Below are 17,994 nucleotides of genomic sequence, written 5' to 3' on the forward strand. Positions count from 1 at the left end.
AATAAATAAATCATGTGAAATCCAATGAATGGACTAAAATAAGCCCAATTAAATAAATAAGACAAGCCCAATAACTGAATTATAAGGAATCCAACAAAATGAATATGTGAAGGAGCGATATTAATGAATTACGTTATATAAAATATGAGACGGTATTAAATAATTCGAGTAAACCAACTTGGCACTAATAGTATCCATAATACAGATGTGACCCAACTAACCCAAAATATGTGTACAAGCCCAATTAAATCACCATGACAAGCCCTATTAAAAGACCATATCACACCTATATGGCCCAATAACATATAATATAAAACAAGCCCAATATGACTCATTACTAAATAATGTGACGAGTACATGAGCATATTTGAGACGGTAATTTAAATAATTAAATAATGGGATTTTATAAGTATAAACCATAAAAGATAAATGTTTAAATAAACGAATTTAACGAATTGCGTTTTATAAAGACACGAGACGGAAATTCAAAAGTTTCAAATAAATTAACTAGCGCCAACCACTCAACCCACGATTTGAGAACTGGCTGCGCAGCCCATAATCGACCTCGAATCCCGGCTAGACACGGCCTCACGAGACCCCACAGAAGGCCCATAAAACCGCCTGCTCAACCCCATACTGCAGCCCAACCGCCCGTTACCATCCACACACACACACACGGTCCCCAAAACAGAGGACGAAATCAATAAAAGGGACGATAAACAGGGGCGGAAATTCTAGCATATAAGTGATTTCAGACAAACAACCCAAAGACAAATTTGAGACGGAGTGAGTACGACTTAAACAAGGATGACGCCATTAGATTTCTGCCATAAATGAGCCCATAAAACAAGCAAGGAAAGCATACGGTTACTCGAAATGACAACAAGCGATACTCGGGTTTCGGAGGTGACAAAACCGGGACAATTAAGCCATGGGAACGACTAATCACCAATTAAAATGACCACAAGCTTAACACAATTAATTCCATACATGAGAAAACACATAAAGATTAAAACTTTAAGACAAAAGAGTATAAAACCGAGTTGAAGGGGATGGAATATCGACTCATTGTCGAGTAACCTATCACCGTTACCTTAACTCTTCGAATTCCCGAGTAAAAACGTCCATAACACGAGCCCATCTTCAGTCTTCAACTAAAAAGGAGGAAAGACGAGTAACATGGGTCACAAAACCGAGTTTGTAATAAGATGCCCATTTCGAAAATTCAACAAATAGGAGCTTTCTTACCTTAAAAGAACGAAGAAGGAAAGGGGAAGCTAATGGTGCAAGAATTAGAGCATTTGGTTAAGAGATGGAGGAGAAATCTGGGTTGGAAATGGGGGCGAAAATGGCGTGTACGGAGCACTCTGTTTTTGTTGTTGTTGCTGCGTTTCCAAAATGAAGGAGGAAGAAAGAGGGGGGGTGGGGGTCACGGTATTAATAATAAGGGTAATAATAATAATAATATATATAATAGTAGTATTTATAATAATATGTAATAATACATAAAGGGAGAGTGTGGGGTGGATAGGGTGTGTGTGTGTCGATTTTTGGTTGGTCCGAGTTTAGATTAGATTCTCAATAGAAATGTGACGGTCTAAGCTAGACGGAATTTAAGACGGGAATTATTATTATTGTTGTCACTGTTATTATTGTCCAACTAAAAATATGTATACATTTATTCTTATATAAATTATGCCTCAAAAATATAATTTAATAATACGTATTTTTATAAAAATGAGCTTTCATATAATACGTTTATAAAAATCGTGTTTGACATAAAATTAATTAAATTGAATAATTCAAAAATATGAAATAAAGTAATCGAACAGTTTAATAAATTTAAAATGTCAAAATGGAAAATTCGCGGGTGTTACATACAAGACTAGTGACTTACCGACGCAAACGACGCAAGAGAGAAATGAACAAGGACTCATGAACAATCAATGATCTTGAGAGATATTAGAGGTGATTAGAGTACGTAGAAATGTTTTATGTTTTGGTAAAAGTGAAAAGTGAACTTGTTAATCATAATTTATAACTCTAATCATCTTTAATCAAACCGCGGAAATAATTCCCGTCAGACCGGAATCTCGGTCGAGTATTGAGAATACTCGGCCGAGTATCCCTTACTCGGTCGAGTATTACCATACTCGGCCGAGTAAGCTTTATTCGGTCGAGTAACAGAACTTAGAAAAACGTGGTATTACAATAAACCAACTCAAGACTTGTTAGACCATGCATATAATTGAATAGGGAGAGTTAAGTCATTCTAGGTGTTGTAAAGTCTTGACCGACTCGGCTCCGAGACCCAAAACTTCCTAGGATTTGTAAGATATAAACTAACTCGATTCCACTACAACAATAAAATTCTTGCATCTATGAAACTTGTTTATGTGATCTCATCATGACTCCCCTATGAACCCATGACACCCTAGTACTTTAATCAATTATTTACAAACCCCATTTTCTTACTTTGCTTTACTTTCATTTATTTACTTTGCATTTGTTAAGTAGTTTAGGTTGCAAATCTCAACCTCAACCCAAATTGTGACACTAAAGACAAAGCTTTCTACAACCGATAAGTCAATACAATACCCGTCCCTTGGGATCCAACCTTTACTTACCGCTCTACTAAGAGTAGTTTGTTGAGAATATAAATAGTGTTTGATTAGGGAGAATAGACGACATTGCAAGCCCCACCTCACATGTTTTCATGACCGATCAATTTGACCACTACACAATCATTGAATCAATTAAAATCAATCTTATTAAAATCCTTATTAACTAAGGCCATTTTAACCATACATCGAGTCGAATTACCGTTAAAAGATGATTTAGTTAAATCTCGCTTCGCTAACATATAAGTCTGAGGGTGTAAATCTCATCCTTTAATTTTGTTTTTATTGTCTTTGTAAATTTTGTATGAGTTTATATCATAAAGATGCAAATTAGTCGCAATTACTTCATCTTAAAAACAAGCTTTAAGACCTTTTCTCGCGAAACCGTAACAGAAAGCCGTCGAGAAGCAACACATCAGCTGATACACCTTTTGGAATAGTCGCAGCATCTACTCCGCCTATATTATTTTTCGTGTTCTTCTTCTTCCTCGAGTAGCTCTTTGCTTCATCTTTCGTGTTCTTCTCTTTTATTTCGTTCTTTCTTCTTTATTTCTCAATCCCTTTTGAGTTTATGATTATTACTTTTTTCATCAAATCCTTTTCGACCTAAATCCCTAATAACTCATATTTGCGGGTTTTCGTCATTAATTCAAATCCGAGTTTAAGAGCTTCGATTCTCCTATATCGAGTCGCTTGATTTCAACTTTTGTATATGGTTTTGTTTTCTGACTTAAATTCTTTTATTTTCATTCATTATAATCAATCTATTTCCATTTAATTTGTAATTCGACATGTTTCTAACTTATTATCGATTCCAACTTGGACTTTTCTCATGAATTCACTGTATAACCTATATTAAATTCAACTTCGACTATTTATGACGATCCTAGTACACTAAAACATGTCTAAATCACTTCCTTCAAGTGAAATAAGTAAAACAATTGACTAAAATCACCAATTTACACTAACGGCTGCGAGTCTGACTTTCAAAGTCAGAATCCACCTCTAGAACAGACGCAAAGCTTGTTGCACCCCTTCCAGAGGGCGCATCATCTGCTGCGCCTATTCAGAGTTGGCTTCTGCCCCTAAACTCAGCTCGTCTCGACATAATTCGTTTGTTTTCTTTATTAATCGACTAATGTGCATATTTATCGCCTAATTCTAATATTCTTCGACCCTTTTTTATTCCGTTTACTTTATTTTTCTTCTTTTAAAACTTCTCTTGAAGCATCTTTATGAAGTAAATTCCTTATTTCGCCTTGTAAGTTATATTTTGTTTTTGTATTCTTATTTGTTTGGCTTTCCTCACATGTAAAGAATGTAAATTCCTAATTCGACCATTAATTATAATTTTTTTGTTCATCGACTTAGTTTAATTTCACATGTTAGAATTAAAATAATGGATGTTGCATTACATGCATATAATCAACAAGAAATCGAGTATAAACAATTGCCCTAATCATTAGTAGAGATCGCTATCGAGGCGGGCGGGATTAGGTGTACGATTAAAGAGCTTTCTAATACGTACCCTCACCCCTTACTCAAGATCTCTATGGACATCTTTGTTCGTTGGTATCGCAAGAGACATTCTAAACATAGAATGCTAAGGGTAACGAATGTCTTTAGTGTCTATGTCACACTTCATGTTGCCATAACATGAATTATTTTAATAGTTTCCAATTTTTCCACAAAATTGGTGGCGACTCTTTAGATGCAGCTTGTTTAACCTTTCACTGGTTTCTAAGTCTTTCAAATCGGTAATGGCCCATTACATGCTTTGTTTACAAAGTTCCATGGGAGAAGTGTTGTCGCCTTAACTATCAATGCGCGGATTCGCGCGGCGCGGGTGGCGGTAGTCCACAATATAAGCCAAAGACCTTGTGATTAGTTAAAGTTTCAACCAAAACAAGATAACCGATATATACAATAATTCATGCTCAAATCGTATAGTCTAACAACTGTATTGAACAAAAACGAGCTAATTGACCTGACATTATTGGAGCACTTTATTACTTTACTCCGTATAAAAAGAGAGAAATTATTTCGTCCTCCCTACAAACAAAAGAGGAGCACCAAAATGAGAATTAAATATTATAAACGGATAATTCACGTGGTACCCCTAAACTTTGTCATTTTGCATGTGGTACCCAACTTTTTAAGTTTGTGCAGGTGATGCCCTTGAAGTTTGATTTTCAAGCACGATGTGTTTTTTTTTAACGTTCTTAAAATCTTCAATTGAGCATAAATCATAGACCGAAAATCAGAATTGGCCAATTTTTTTTCACATTTATTAACTTTTCCGGATCTCTAATTTGGTAACAAAAAAAGGGTCATTCGGAAATCTAAGATCGAAATTATGGCTGATTTGAGATTTTCGTAAATAAAAAACTCCTAAAAAACGTCGGTCGGTAATTTTTATTTTTCTCAAATTGCAGATTGTGACTAGGGAATCATTTTAGAACAAAACTTGGCCGATTCCGAATTCCGGTCTAGTAGTTATGCTCAATTCAAATTTTTCATAACGATGAAAAGGGTATGTTGTGCATGAAAATCAAATATGAAGGGTATTATGTACACAAAGTTAAAATATTGGGTACCATGTAGAAAGTTACAAAGTTTAAGGGTATGACGTGAATTTTCCGTATTATAAAATCCACTTTTAAGTGTAGAGATGAGGCGTTCCACTAGGACGCAAGAATCCTCTATTTACTAAATGAATAGGCGAAACTCTTATTTTTCCCGCCTAAATAATATTTCCTAAAATAAGGTGTAACATTTTTAGCATATATTATCTCAGAATCTTTTAATGGCACGATATTTTAATAAATTTAATATTTAAAACATTCTATATTATTTCACATTATACATAAATTTATCTCATTTATTATATGATAAAAAAACTGTACACTTTTTTAAAAATATTTGTACATAAAATTCATTAACTTTTAATGATAAGAAGTTGAACAAAAAATGTTAATAATGAAAATATTTTTAAAATATCCTTAATTTCTCGGTGAAAAGCAACCTTTCATTAAAATATTCATTTCATGACTTATTACAATTTTAATTTTTATTGCTCAACTTAAAATAAAGTGATGAGAAACATAAAAAATAAGTGAATTGTCAATTTAAAATCCATAAATAATATGGAGTATACTAAAAAGTAAAATTTTATAAATACCGTATATATATTACACGGGATCTAAACTAGTTTCTCATTAAAAAAAAAAAAAGTGGTTTTGGACCCGCGATTCCTATTAACTACTACTACAACTCAAATCCTGTTGGTTTTATAAATAAAACTTGAACACCATCTTAACTGTTACAAGGCATCTAAGCTAACGTTTGAGAGAAGCATTCCACCGCTAAAAACCCTCTCAAAAATCCCCAAAAAAAATCCCAAAAAAGCCTCCCCTCTCCCACTGGCGGCCTCACCGCATATCCGTAGGTCGCCGGCGAGAGGCCTTTATACTCTTGTTTCGCTTGTCTGAGTCTATCCCTCTTTTTCTTTTTTAGATCAACGGTCCGATTGATCGTCCGATTGATCATCCGATTGATCGTAAACTCCGTCTGTTCATAAGAACCGCTTGATCCTATGTAAAATTAGTGCTTTGGATATCCCTGTTTGGGATTTCCTTACCTTAGTTTGTTTCGACCATGTCTTCAGAAGCTGGTGCGGAATTTCTTCGCTGTTTTGTTTTTGTCCATGGTAGTGCTCCATTGGTGGATGATGAGGCTGATTTTCATAAAGCCCTTTCTCAAGTGGATTCTTCTCCTCTTTCTAAAATTAATGCCCTTAAAGACTTTGGTAATAACCTTTTTCGACAGCATCAATTTGATTTTGCGGGTGATTGCTACGATAAAGCATGTCGCTTATTGTGTTCTGCTCTCATTGACAAAATGGATCGTGATTTGCAATCATTTATAACACTGGCTGTTTCTTTGTCCCTTAATTTAGCTGCTTGTGCTAATAAGTTTCACGCGTTTGAAGGGACTCTTATAATCTGTTCTATGGTTTTAAATTTCTTCCCTCGCAATGCTAAGGTCTTTTCCGTACTGCTGTAGCTCTTAGAGGTTTGAATAGATTTTCAGAAGCAAAGTGTGCTTTGGAGATGGCAAGTTTAATAGAACCGCATAATAGGGATATTATTGGAGAGTTGGAGGAAGTTAGGAAATCTCTCGTTACTGATCAGCGCGTTGTCGTGGATTTGAACACAAGCGATGTTCACCACGGGATATATTTAGTTTCTTCTTCCTGTTTACAGGAAGTTGATGGGGTTTCAACTTCTACTGCCGACACTACAAGTTGTTCATCGGTGATGTCGGGTTCTAGTGATGATGTTGCATCGTCTTTAGATAATATGGAGTTGGGTAGTACTGGTTGTGATAGTAATGAAGTTGGCTGTATCACTGGCATTAATGTCGCCATGGATCCTTGTTCCAATGAGGATCAAGGGGATCAGTTTTTCTCTTTCAAGAAACGTGGCGGAGGCCATTCTAACCTTAGGATTGACTCCAACTCTTATAAAAACCTTCTTGAAGGTAAGACAATTCATGTTCACCAGCAAAAGTTTTTAAATACAATGACTATTCGTGTTCACGACCTTTCTCAAAAGAAAACTTTGACAAGAACTCCCCATGAAGAATTTTCAAGGGAAGCAGTAGTTCCCTTCTTAGGTCCTTCCTACGAGAAGCATAGTACGATTCCAAATCTTGCGATATCGGAGAATGTCGAGTTGGTGAAAGAGGAGGCTATATTTCATATCAATAAGAAGAAACGTCTAACGTCCTATTCTTCTTCTGTTAGCACAGTTTCCATGGTCCAGTTTGAATTTACGGCAACTAAAGAGCATTTAAGCAAGAAATGCAGCTGCAGGGTGAAGCATTGTCGCAGTCAAATGTCACGGGCTACTGGTAATTTGAAGAAACGATCTTTGGTATCTGTCGAGCTTTTATCTTCTTTTTGCAGGTACACTAAGACGGTTGCAGAAGGCAAGGGGAATAAAAGAAAGGACGCTCACATGATTCAGTTTGATAACCATTACCATCCACCTATCAAGAAACGTCGTCTATCATCTTCATCTTGTTCCGTTTCTAGTTTTACCGAGGTTTCATGGGTTTCACGTTGCTTAGGGCCCTCTAATAGCCCTGTTTTTATTCTCTAGTTGGCTTTGTAAGAGACTTGAATGTAGTTTCCGTTTTGTTTGATAATAATAGTACATCATTGTAAAAAAAAAACTTTTACAAGGCATCTCTTTCTTTGTTTCCATTTCTTCTTCTTCTTCTTCTTCTTCTTCTGATTCTCCTCCCAATCTCTCTGTCATCGTTAACCTCATCTTTCAAAGGTACGTTTTTTTTTTATACCTACTTCCTCTTTAATTTGATACCTACTTCATTTATATGTATATCGCTTTATAAATTATCCATTACTACTTTTTACTTTTAATTGTTCTAGTTTTTTGACAATAAAGTTGCCATCTTTCATGATCATCTCATCAAATTGGTGTTGGGTTTTTGCTATCTTCGTTGAATTTTGTTTGTATAAAGTCGGAGATGATTACTAATCTGGGTTGACCTTAAAAAAATATTGCAAAGAAGGCAGGGTTTGTGTTAGTTTGGTTTTTAGGTGGGTAATCCATTCCAAATTTGATTTTAGGTGAACTTATTGTTGGAATTTGGCTTAATAACGTTCTTAAAAGAGATAAAACTTATAGTTTTAAATTCTATTGCTCCATCTCTGCCGGTCATTTGTTTATCTTTGGTTTTGACACTAACCAAAAGGAAAAGGAGGAGGCCAATTATTAGATGTCAGTGGCCAAGTTGCGTGTGGAGGATCAAATTGCCCTTCAAAGGCGATCCTAAAATAAAAAGGTATCATCGTGTGAGACATCCCAAAATGGAATAGGGAAACAATTGACCAAAAGGGAGGGAGTATTAGAAGTTAGATGGTCATTAATAGGTTTACATATGGGATTTTAAGTTGTTCTTTTTGTGGTTTTGATTTAGTTTTGTTAGCTCTTCGGCTTCTGAAATATGTCTAATGTTCTTCTTGCGCAAAAACTTATATGTGGCGATATTAAATGGTAGACCAACTCATAAACTATATAGCTAAATGACGAATACACGAGTAACACGACTACACATATTTGGGATTTTGGGTTTGTGCTACATGTGAGACTGTCACGACTCATTGTTCGTCATCTTGTCATCTGTGAGGTCTAGTTAGAGCTGGTCTATGAATAAGATTCTGATGTTTGAGATTTTCTGTGTTGTCTTTACACTTCAGGTATCATGGATGTCAGAGTAGGGCTTCTAGTTCTTTTAGCTTTGGCCGGTAATTGGGTGTCTGATGCTAGGGATATTGCAGATTTAAAAGTTTCAGGTAACTAGTCCACTAGTAAATTTCATGAACTTTTGACACCTTTTCCCTCTTTAAACTTTTAGATGCTTTTTATGGTTTCATACTCCCGTTAGGCGTCTCATTTCTTTTCTTTTGTAATTTCTGTTGAAATCTACAATGTGTTGCTGTTTTTGATATTAGTAGTATATTACTGATATGTGTTTTTCCATGCTCCTTTCCCCAAGGGATATATCCTTAATCTTCATGTTGGAGTCAGCCGTGGGTGTTACTTCTCTGTGAATGTTTAAATGTATTCCTACGGTCTCATTTATATGATATTTGACTTTCGTGGTCAACCGATGACAAAGTTGACAAAGATTTGTTTTGCAATATGTAATAGTTGTAACGTCATTTGTTTTGGAATCTTGCACAATAATTTAACTTTAGAATAACGATGCTGTGAAAAAAAAATTGTTGTGGTAAAGCAACCATGTGAAATATAGAAATTTGTCTCTAGATATATTGGGATAAATTTATCATCAAACTTGATATTAGTTTACATGAAAGTCAAATCTGTACATTATGTTTGGGTGCAGAGATAAATTTATAGTCGAAGTTGTCATATATGGATTTTGTAGAATAGGCATTGTTCTAGTGAATTTACAGACCATGCAAGTGCCTAGGAACTACTCTTTCTATTTCGTCCTCCTTATTTGATGACCATTTTCTTGATAAAATTCTAAAGTTCCCATATAAAATTCTTTCTTTTCTTCTATCCCCTATTTTACCTGTCATATATTCTTTGCGCAGTTTTCTTTGGTGTATATGTTTTAACCTCTCATCTCTCATGTCTTTCCTTAATTATGTCCTCATTTCCTGTCTCGTGGAGTACACTCATAGTATTTATACTGTGTTACTTTAAACTTCAATTTGGTTGCGTCTTCCTGACACTTGGCCCTTCACTTAAGGCCATGAAGATAAATTTTTCCCACAAAGTAGCCGACATTGGGTCGTGTCTGACACTTGTGGCCGAGTCGGAGTAACATAGTGATATTAGCAGAAGGACCAAAACCGGGTGAATTAGTGTTTGCTTGAACAACTCTGTTGCAATAGGTGATTTTGTCTTTAGGAAAGCCCTAATGGCTAATTTAATTGACCCTTTTAATTTCCTGATTTTGCTCTATTTTTATGATAGTCTTTCCATCCTTTTAGGAGTGGAAGAAGTTGGTAGACGCATAGATCTGTGCGCACTTTGCGAAGAATATGTGACTGTGGCTCTAAACTACCTTAATGATAACAAAACCCATGAAGACATTATGATGGCCCTTCACGACTCTTGTTCTCAGATGCGCAATTTGGCAGAGCAGGTATTGACTTAATGCAGGAATACTTGCTTCAAACTGAATGTTTTTTTATTGTTTGTAGACATGCTTTCTAAGTTCTTAACTCTAGTTAAGTTTTTCATTCTTGTTTTGCTTCAAGTATTTTGGTGTCAACATATTAATCTCTTTGTGTGTGTGTGTGTGTTTGTGTGTTCATTGACGTTGTCGTTGGCTTGTTGTTTATATTCTTAGCTGCATTATTGGTTCCGTCAAAAATTAAAGCAGCTCTTGCACTGAGATTATTACTCAACTGTTGCACATAGTTTAAAATATCAATTATTATGACACCACATATGAATGGGGTTGTAAAGGTTTAATTCCATGGCTTTGAGATTGGATTACTTCTCCTGTTGTGTTGTGGGGTCAAGATTAGGGATGTCATTGGGGCGGGGCGGTGGTGGATATAGGCTCCCCCGTACCCGTACCCACCAAGAAAAACTCGTACCCATCCCCGTCCCACCACCCGTGGCGGGTAAAGGTTTCCAAAACCATCCCCGCCCCAATGGGTGGAAATATAAACCCGTACCTGCCCCGCTTACCCATTAACCCGCTGCACGATCATTTTATTCGATAAATTTTTTTCGTAAAAGTTGGTTTAATCATTATTAATTTCCATTTTTTGGAATTTATCTTTATAATTTTATTTTTTCACCAAATAAGTTAGTAAAAAACTTTATAAAATAGTTATTATTAACATTATATCTTAATTATAACTAGATAGGATTTATATAGTTATCACAATCCTACTAGTTTTTTTTTAATGATTTGCGGGTAGGTGGGTAAGATGCAAAATCCATCCCCGCCCATGACCCATGGCGGATACAATTTTTGTAACCGCACCCGCCCCACCACTTGCCAAAACTCTACCCATCCCCGCCCCAACTGGGGCGGGTGCGGGGAGGTATCCACTTGTACCTGCCCCGCTGACATCCCTAGTCAAGATTGAAACTGAGTTCTAATATTATTCATTTTACATATTTTCTCTATTTTTTGGACTTTCAACCAGACATCCCTTTCTTCAAAAAATGTTATCTTACTTTTAAGTTGTAACCAAACTTGCTTTTATATAACCGGATTAAACGCTGGAATGCGACCAGCTTATTGTTGTTGTGTGAAACTGTTAATTTCATTTTTTGTTAATTGTTAATGCATTCAAGCATTTCCATATTTCCAATGGAGCCAAAGATTCATTACTCTTTGGTTCTGGATTATGATGGAATAAAGCAAAATGGCTCACTAAAGTGGCTGCGCTTCTTTCTCTTGTGAAGTAGTGGTCCTTCGATGCAGTTCTCGACGCAATTTTCATCTTGGGTCATTCGGAAACAGCCTCTTTGTGTTGCTAACACAAGGGTAAGGTTGCGTACATCCGACCCCCCCTTATCCCGCAATTTGCGGGAGCCATTGAGGCACTGGGGTAATGTTGTTGTTAATGCATTCAAGCCTAAACAAACTTGCAATTTTTTTTAAAAAGATACTTATCTATTTCTTATCAATATCTTTCTTTTGAACAGTGTACAGTGATGGTTGATCGCTATGCTGCACTTTTCTTCTCAGACGTTTCATCCATGCAACCTGAAGGATTTTGCAAGGAAGTTGGATTGTGTAAGAATGCTATGGTCTCCTCTTTGCTTGCTAAAAGAAACAAGTGTGAGGTTTGTCGCCAAGCGGTTGATGAAGTGCTTGACAAATTGAAAGATCCGGACACCGAGGTCTGTTCCTAAATCTTCTATATAGAATTTGGTTAGGAGTATTTAGACAAAGTTGATTACGATTGTTACTTTTTTATGAGCAGGATATGCATGGGATACTATTATTCCCCATCGAAATAAGCTCTTTTGTTATTTATAACCTTTATTTTTGCTTTTTCACAGAACTTTTGTTATGTTAGAAAGCTTATTTTTGCTTTCATTTTTACAGCTAGAAATCATTGAGAAGTTACTGAAGGCATGTAATACTGTCGGGGATAAGTACAAGAGTAAGGTAAGAAGGGACTTGCTTCAGATATTAGAATCTAGAATCTAGCTGTTACATCCTAATTTTTGTTAAAAGTAAAATGGCTTAGTCCGTGTTACTTAGTGTGGAATAGAAGTCTGTCTATGCACCTTCGAGGCTCCGACATTTTTTCATTACGGGTTACAGGAAAATATCCTATTTGTGTTTTTGACATGTAAGGTTGTGTACATTCTACTTTCTACTCACCTTACCCTTTTTTTAAACCTCTGGTTTAATTTGCCATTGCATATAAGTTATGACATGTTATAAAAATTGGCATCAGTCACAATCGCGGTGACATCTACGAAATCTCGATATAGAGATATTGCGTACGTAGTGTAACAGCTGTGTCCATGTGACTGTAATTTCAAAAACTTCAAATCTTTACTTGTTTTAAAATTATGAAATTTGTGTTAATTTTCATATGAAATTTGTGTTAATTTTCCATGTAAAGTAATGTATCTTCTCTCTTATTACTCTCTTTCTTCACAAATGTATACATGATCTCCAATCTTTCGTAAAGCTAAGTTGCTGAATGTCGATATATGAGAGTTTTTCCATGGAGGGTTTTACAACGGGAAATAAAGTAAAGGCATCTTGGAACTCTGTTCCGTAACATATTTCATGAGTATTTGTTTCTCCTATTTTGTTCCAGAGTGTTGTTTATTGAATGCAGATTGCAGAAGTCATCCCCTGACTTTATTTTCTAAATAACTTTTATAGAAGCCACCTTATCTATGAAAGCTTCGAAAATCCATTTATACTGAATATGAATTAGAATAATACAGAGTACTATTTTAGCTTTCTGAGCTTCCAGACTTGATTCAGTCATTGACCTCTTTTTTATTAGCAGTGTAAAAAGATGGTGTTTGAGTACGGGCCATTGCTGCTCGTTGATGCGGGAAGCTTTGTTGAGAAGCTTGACCTTTGCACCACATTCCATGCCTGTGCCCACCAACAGGACAAGACTGAGGGAATGATTGAAAGGGTTGCTTCATCTTAATTGTCGTAAATAATCCACCTCCAATTCTCCAGTGTGTTTACCTACCATGGTCAATCTATATTTTCCTTGTGCTTGTACAGTATATTGTCTGAATAGTTGATCTTATTGTGTATGTCACTCGAAATTCATGTTCATAGCCTCAAATTCACGAGATGCAGACGTTAGTTTGTTTAAACCAAATCAAGTCATGGAGTAGGTGCGCTCATGTCATCGGTTAAAATAGTCCAATTTATATCATTGATTTTGGGTGTTGCTCTTTCGCTTTCCCGTATACATGATTTCTTCCATTATACACAACTTTTTCACTTTAATCATTGATTCGATTTTATCTAACTTTTTCACTTTAACTCGCTCATTCTTAAATAATCTTTCCATGCATAGGTACACTCCCGTAAATATTACTCCCTCTGTCCCGGCCATTTGCTGTCCTTTTGTTTTGGCACAAAGACCAGGAAATAATAAGATAGCCAATTGCTAAATGATATGTAGAGCAAATTGAGTGTGAATGAGCAAATTGTTCATCAAATGCATTCCTAAAATAAAAAGGACAACAAATGACTGAGACACCAAAAATAGAAAAGGACAACAAATGACCGGGACGAAGGGAGTAGTACAAATTTAAAAAAAAAAAAAAAAAATCAAAAAACACTATCATTTTCAGACACAAGTTGTTCCATGGGAGGCGAGGCAAAAAAAGTTCCAAGTTAAACATACTAGATTTAGTGCCCGTGCGTTGCACGGTTACTAAAAATTGTTTTTTTAAAGTGAATTTGTGAAAAATGTAATTATATTGTCGTAAGTAACTAATGACTTCAAAATTATGTATAATGTGCTTTGTAATATTAATATTATACTTTCTCCAATTTCTTATTATCTTCCTCCTTTTTTTTGGCACAAAAAATAAGAGAGGAAAAAAGAAAAAATAAAGTATTGTAATAGAAAATGAATGAAACTTATCAAAAAAGGAAAGAAGAAAGATAATCAAACTTGTTTGAAAAGAGAAAGGGGGAAGATCATAAAAAATTGGAGGGATGTTGTATCGAGTATTATTAGTTGTACTAAAATTTTATCCTCGTGTACTCATATATTCGTAGAAGTATTTAAACTTGCGGAAATTATAGTGCGCCGTACGCAAATGAGATTGTGCATTTCGTGTTTCCACACTATATTGACCCGATAAAAATAGAAAGTGAAAAATAATGAAAAGATATATATACTCCTTGGGATTGAGATTAGATATATTACTCTATATAATATTAAAAAGAGATAAATCACCTAACTAATACCCAAAGCTCGCATTGTTGTACACATTATACCCATTATACTTTTCCATAAATTTCTAAGAGAGACAGTTTTTCATTAATTTTTGTGAAAAACCCCTCTCATGATAGATAGTTATTATTTTAATTTTAATTTTTAATTTTTATCTTTTAATTTTTAATTTATTTTATTGGTTGTCTCTTATTATTATTTTTATTTAATTATTATCTTTTATCATTTTAGTTAGTTTTTAGTTTATTTATTGGTTGTCTCTTATTAATGTAGTCAGAGACGGTTTATCAGGAGATTTACTGTTTTGGGTAGCAGCAACTATCGTATTTGTATTGTCTCGTGTCATTGTCTTATCCTTCTCCCACGCACATTTAATTTGCTTATTATTATTTTTGTTTCTTTCTGTTGTTCATAATTTCCTATCCTTCTACTAGACATTAATTTATTTATTAAGTTATTCGAATGTTTGTTCTATAATCAAATCCCTACTGATTAAACCTCAACTTAATTTGTAATACCCCGTATTTTATATAATATAATTAATTAAACGGATATTATTATATATAAATATTATATATATTATTTTACTAATTATGTCGGGATAATAGTTGAGTCGAGTTAATTGTTTAGTCGTGTTGATATCGTAAAAGCGAGTTGTTGCATAAGTTATTTGAGACGGGTTTACATGGTATTCGAGACGTGAGCTAAACCATTTACCCTCGACCCATTTGGGTTTACCCAATATCATGTTTAACCCAATTAACCCAACACCCAACATCATGTTCTAACCTAAGTTTTAACCTAATGTTTTTACCCTAGCAATACACGACACACACCTCACCCGCCTCCCTTCTTCATCGCCTTCGACCTCAACCCGCACGCAAAACGAGAGGGAGAGAGAGAGTGGGTGTCGACGGCGCAACAAGGAAGACCTTAGGGTGGTTGTCATCGACCATAGACGACCCTGGTGGTCGTTGTGGCGGCAGGAAAAAGGTAAGAGACAACCTTCTCCACTGTTTCATATTTCGTCGGGTTTTGGATGCGGTTGTGTGTCTTAGACAGGCGCGGTGGTGGTGGTTGACGGGATATAGGAGTAGTGTGGTGAGTGGCGAGTAGCTTGGTGGTTGTTGGGGTGGTTGTAGGTGATTAGGGGGTGGCGAAACAGGCGGTATCGATGGAGGGGGCAAAACGGGTTTTGGTTACGGTTTTCAAAGCGAGTTTTAGACGGCTAGGTTTGGGGTGGCACCACCGTGGACTCGGGGGAGGTCGAAATGGTGGTGCCACGGTGTTTAGGTTCGTGGGCTGACGGCGAGTTGGATGGTGGGTATGTGGCAGGGGGTGGTTGCTGGTTGCGGTGGTGGTAGGAGATAAACAGGGGGTGTTTGGTGGGGCTTGGCGGTGAACCGGGCCGGATGCCGCCACTGGTTCGACTCGCCGTGGCGATCGACCAGGGTGGTGGTGGTTGTTGGTGGTGGGGTCGAAGTGGGGAGCAGGTCTGGTGGTTGTCGCGGTGGGATAGGTGGCGCGTGAGGAGTGTGGGTGCGTGTGAAGGGGGTAGGGTTGATGACGGGTTGTTTTGTTTTGAAACGGGTTTTTCCATGAGTTTGATCGTTATAATTCGTTATTTGGTCTTATTCATAATTTATTTAAATTAGTTCCCGAGTTATTTAAAATAATTAGAGGCGGGTTTTGAGTCGGGTTTGTTAAAAGAGAAAAGTTACTATTTCGGGAAAGTTTCTATTTTGGGAAATTCTATATTTAGTAGTTAATAATAATAAATATTATAATGGTTTTAGGTGACGGACTCGTAAAGGATCGATAATCAAATTCATTGCCTTATTTCGGACCGCTTAATCGCTTAGTTGGATTGGCACTTTGAGGTAGGGGAAACACACTTGACTCCTTCCGTATTATTGAATTGAGTTGACTTGTTTGTGTTTCATATGACCAAGCTGAGATCGTTGACTTGTTCGTGGTTGTGAGTGATGTTATGTTTCATGTAATGAGGTGGGGTTGATCGAATTGTTAGTGTTGAGTATGTTATTCCAATCTTTTGATAGCCGGCATGATTTCATTCATTAATATACACATTGTGTTGCATTATTACTGTTGAGCATTTCATATGCATTGGAGTTGGAGGATGGTGTAGGAGTGACGATGTTGAGATACGATGTGGATTGTGATAAGGCCCAGGCGGGTTCTGCAGGACTTGCCCTGGTGTCCTCAGTGAAATGTGCAGATCGGCTACGGTCGATATATATAGTCTCTGGGGATCGGTATGGTGGGTTGTCCGGGTTATGAGATATGAGAAATGAGATATGAGATATGAGTTGAGATGGAGATGGAGGTGACGGAGGATCATGCATATCATATTTTGTTGTTCAATTGTTTTCCCTACTCAAAGCCTTCGGTGACCGACCGTGTATTCGTGTACGCTGTGATGATCCAATTATTGGGGAGCAGATTGACAGTATTTCGAGATCGATGGAGCCGGGTCGGGAAGAGAGTTTGGATGACGGACTTAGTGCCTAGCCCACCTTAGTCTTATTAGTAGCTTTATCGATCGTATCTTTTGGTCATATTTTTGGAGACTTTGTTTTATTCCAGTTGTAATCTCACTATAAACATTTTTATTAAAGTCTTGTGTTTCTTTCCTTTGTATCTACTACCTCGGGTTTCGAGATGGTAACACCGTCATTTATCCGAGGAGTCCTAGTCCAGGCCCTTAAATAAATGGGGGTGTTACAAAGTGGTATCGAGAGAACGATCCTCGAGGCCTAAACCAATGAATCCAATGAACATAGGAAGAGTCTAAATAAAATGAACCCCGGGATAGAACTGTTAGGGGCACACTAAGGTAAGGTATGAGTTAGGGGCCCCCTCACACCGAACCAGCGGCCCTCTCAGTTTGACCCGGAAACCCTGAGTGTATATGAGAGAAAAGGTAGCAAAGTTGCATGAGGTTGAGCATGAAATTCATATATCGTTGCCTAAGTGTTAATGGTTGATACACCGATTATTGCATAATCGAGTTGTCTGTATACCTTGAGACCCATATATTCTAACCACCCTGCAGGACAACGCTACGGTAAGTATTTTGTATGAATGATGACGTGAGCATATGATGTTGTGGAAATGAGGGATAAAATTTTCGAGTCCAGGTTAATAACCAGTGAAATGTTGTGGTAGCCGTGAGTATGAAAATAATTGCAAGTCGATGATAGTTACCTAGTTGGATGTTGAATGATGTGTTGATAGTACTATTATGTCTAGTGATATGCGGTTATGTGACCCCGAAGCCCTGCTAGTATAGTATCGTGATGGTAATGAGAGACACCATTGAATTGCTTGTTTCTAGTCGTAGCAAACGTGATTAGATGTAAG

General features: G+C 36.5%; 1 protein-coding gene across 2 annotated transcripts; it reads left to right on the forward strand.

Annotated features, from left to right (window-relative positions):
- Nucleotides 1-7,654: 7,654 nt before the first annotated feature.
- Nucleotides 7,655-13,613, forward strand: LOC141633563 (uncharacterized). Of its 2 annotated transcripts, none has more exons than XM_074446011.1 (6): nucleotides 7,655-7,966; nucleotides 8,908-9,003; nucleotides 10,174-10,328; nucleotides 11,855-12,052; nucleotides 12,261-12,323; nucleotides 13,186-13,613. In XM_074446011.1, the coding sequence occupies exons 2-6, from the start codon at nucleotides 8,913-8,915 to the stop codon at nucleotides 13,336-13,338; spliced, it is 660 nt and encodes a 219-aa protein (XP_074302112.1). In that variant the 5' UTR covers nucleotides 7,655-7,966; nucleotides 8,908-8,912; the 3' UTR covers nucleotides 13,339-13,613. The 2 variants fall into 2 exon arrangements, with proteins under 2 accessions (XP_074302112.1, XP_074302113.1); XM_074446012.1 differs by having other exon boundaries at nucleotides 13,189-13,613.
- Nucleotides 13,614-17,994: the final 4,381 nt, after the last annotated feature.

This window comes from Silene latifolia, chromosome Y (genome assembly GCF_048544455.1).
Source record: "Silene latifolia isolate original U9 population chromosome Y, ASM4854445v1, whole genome shotgun sequence".
NCBI lineage: Eukaryota > Viridiplantae > Streptophyta > Magnoliopsida > Caryophyllales > Caryophyllaceae > Silene > Silene latifolia.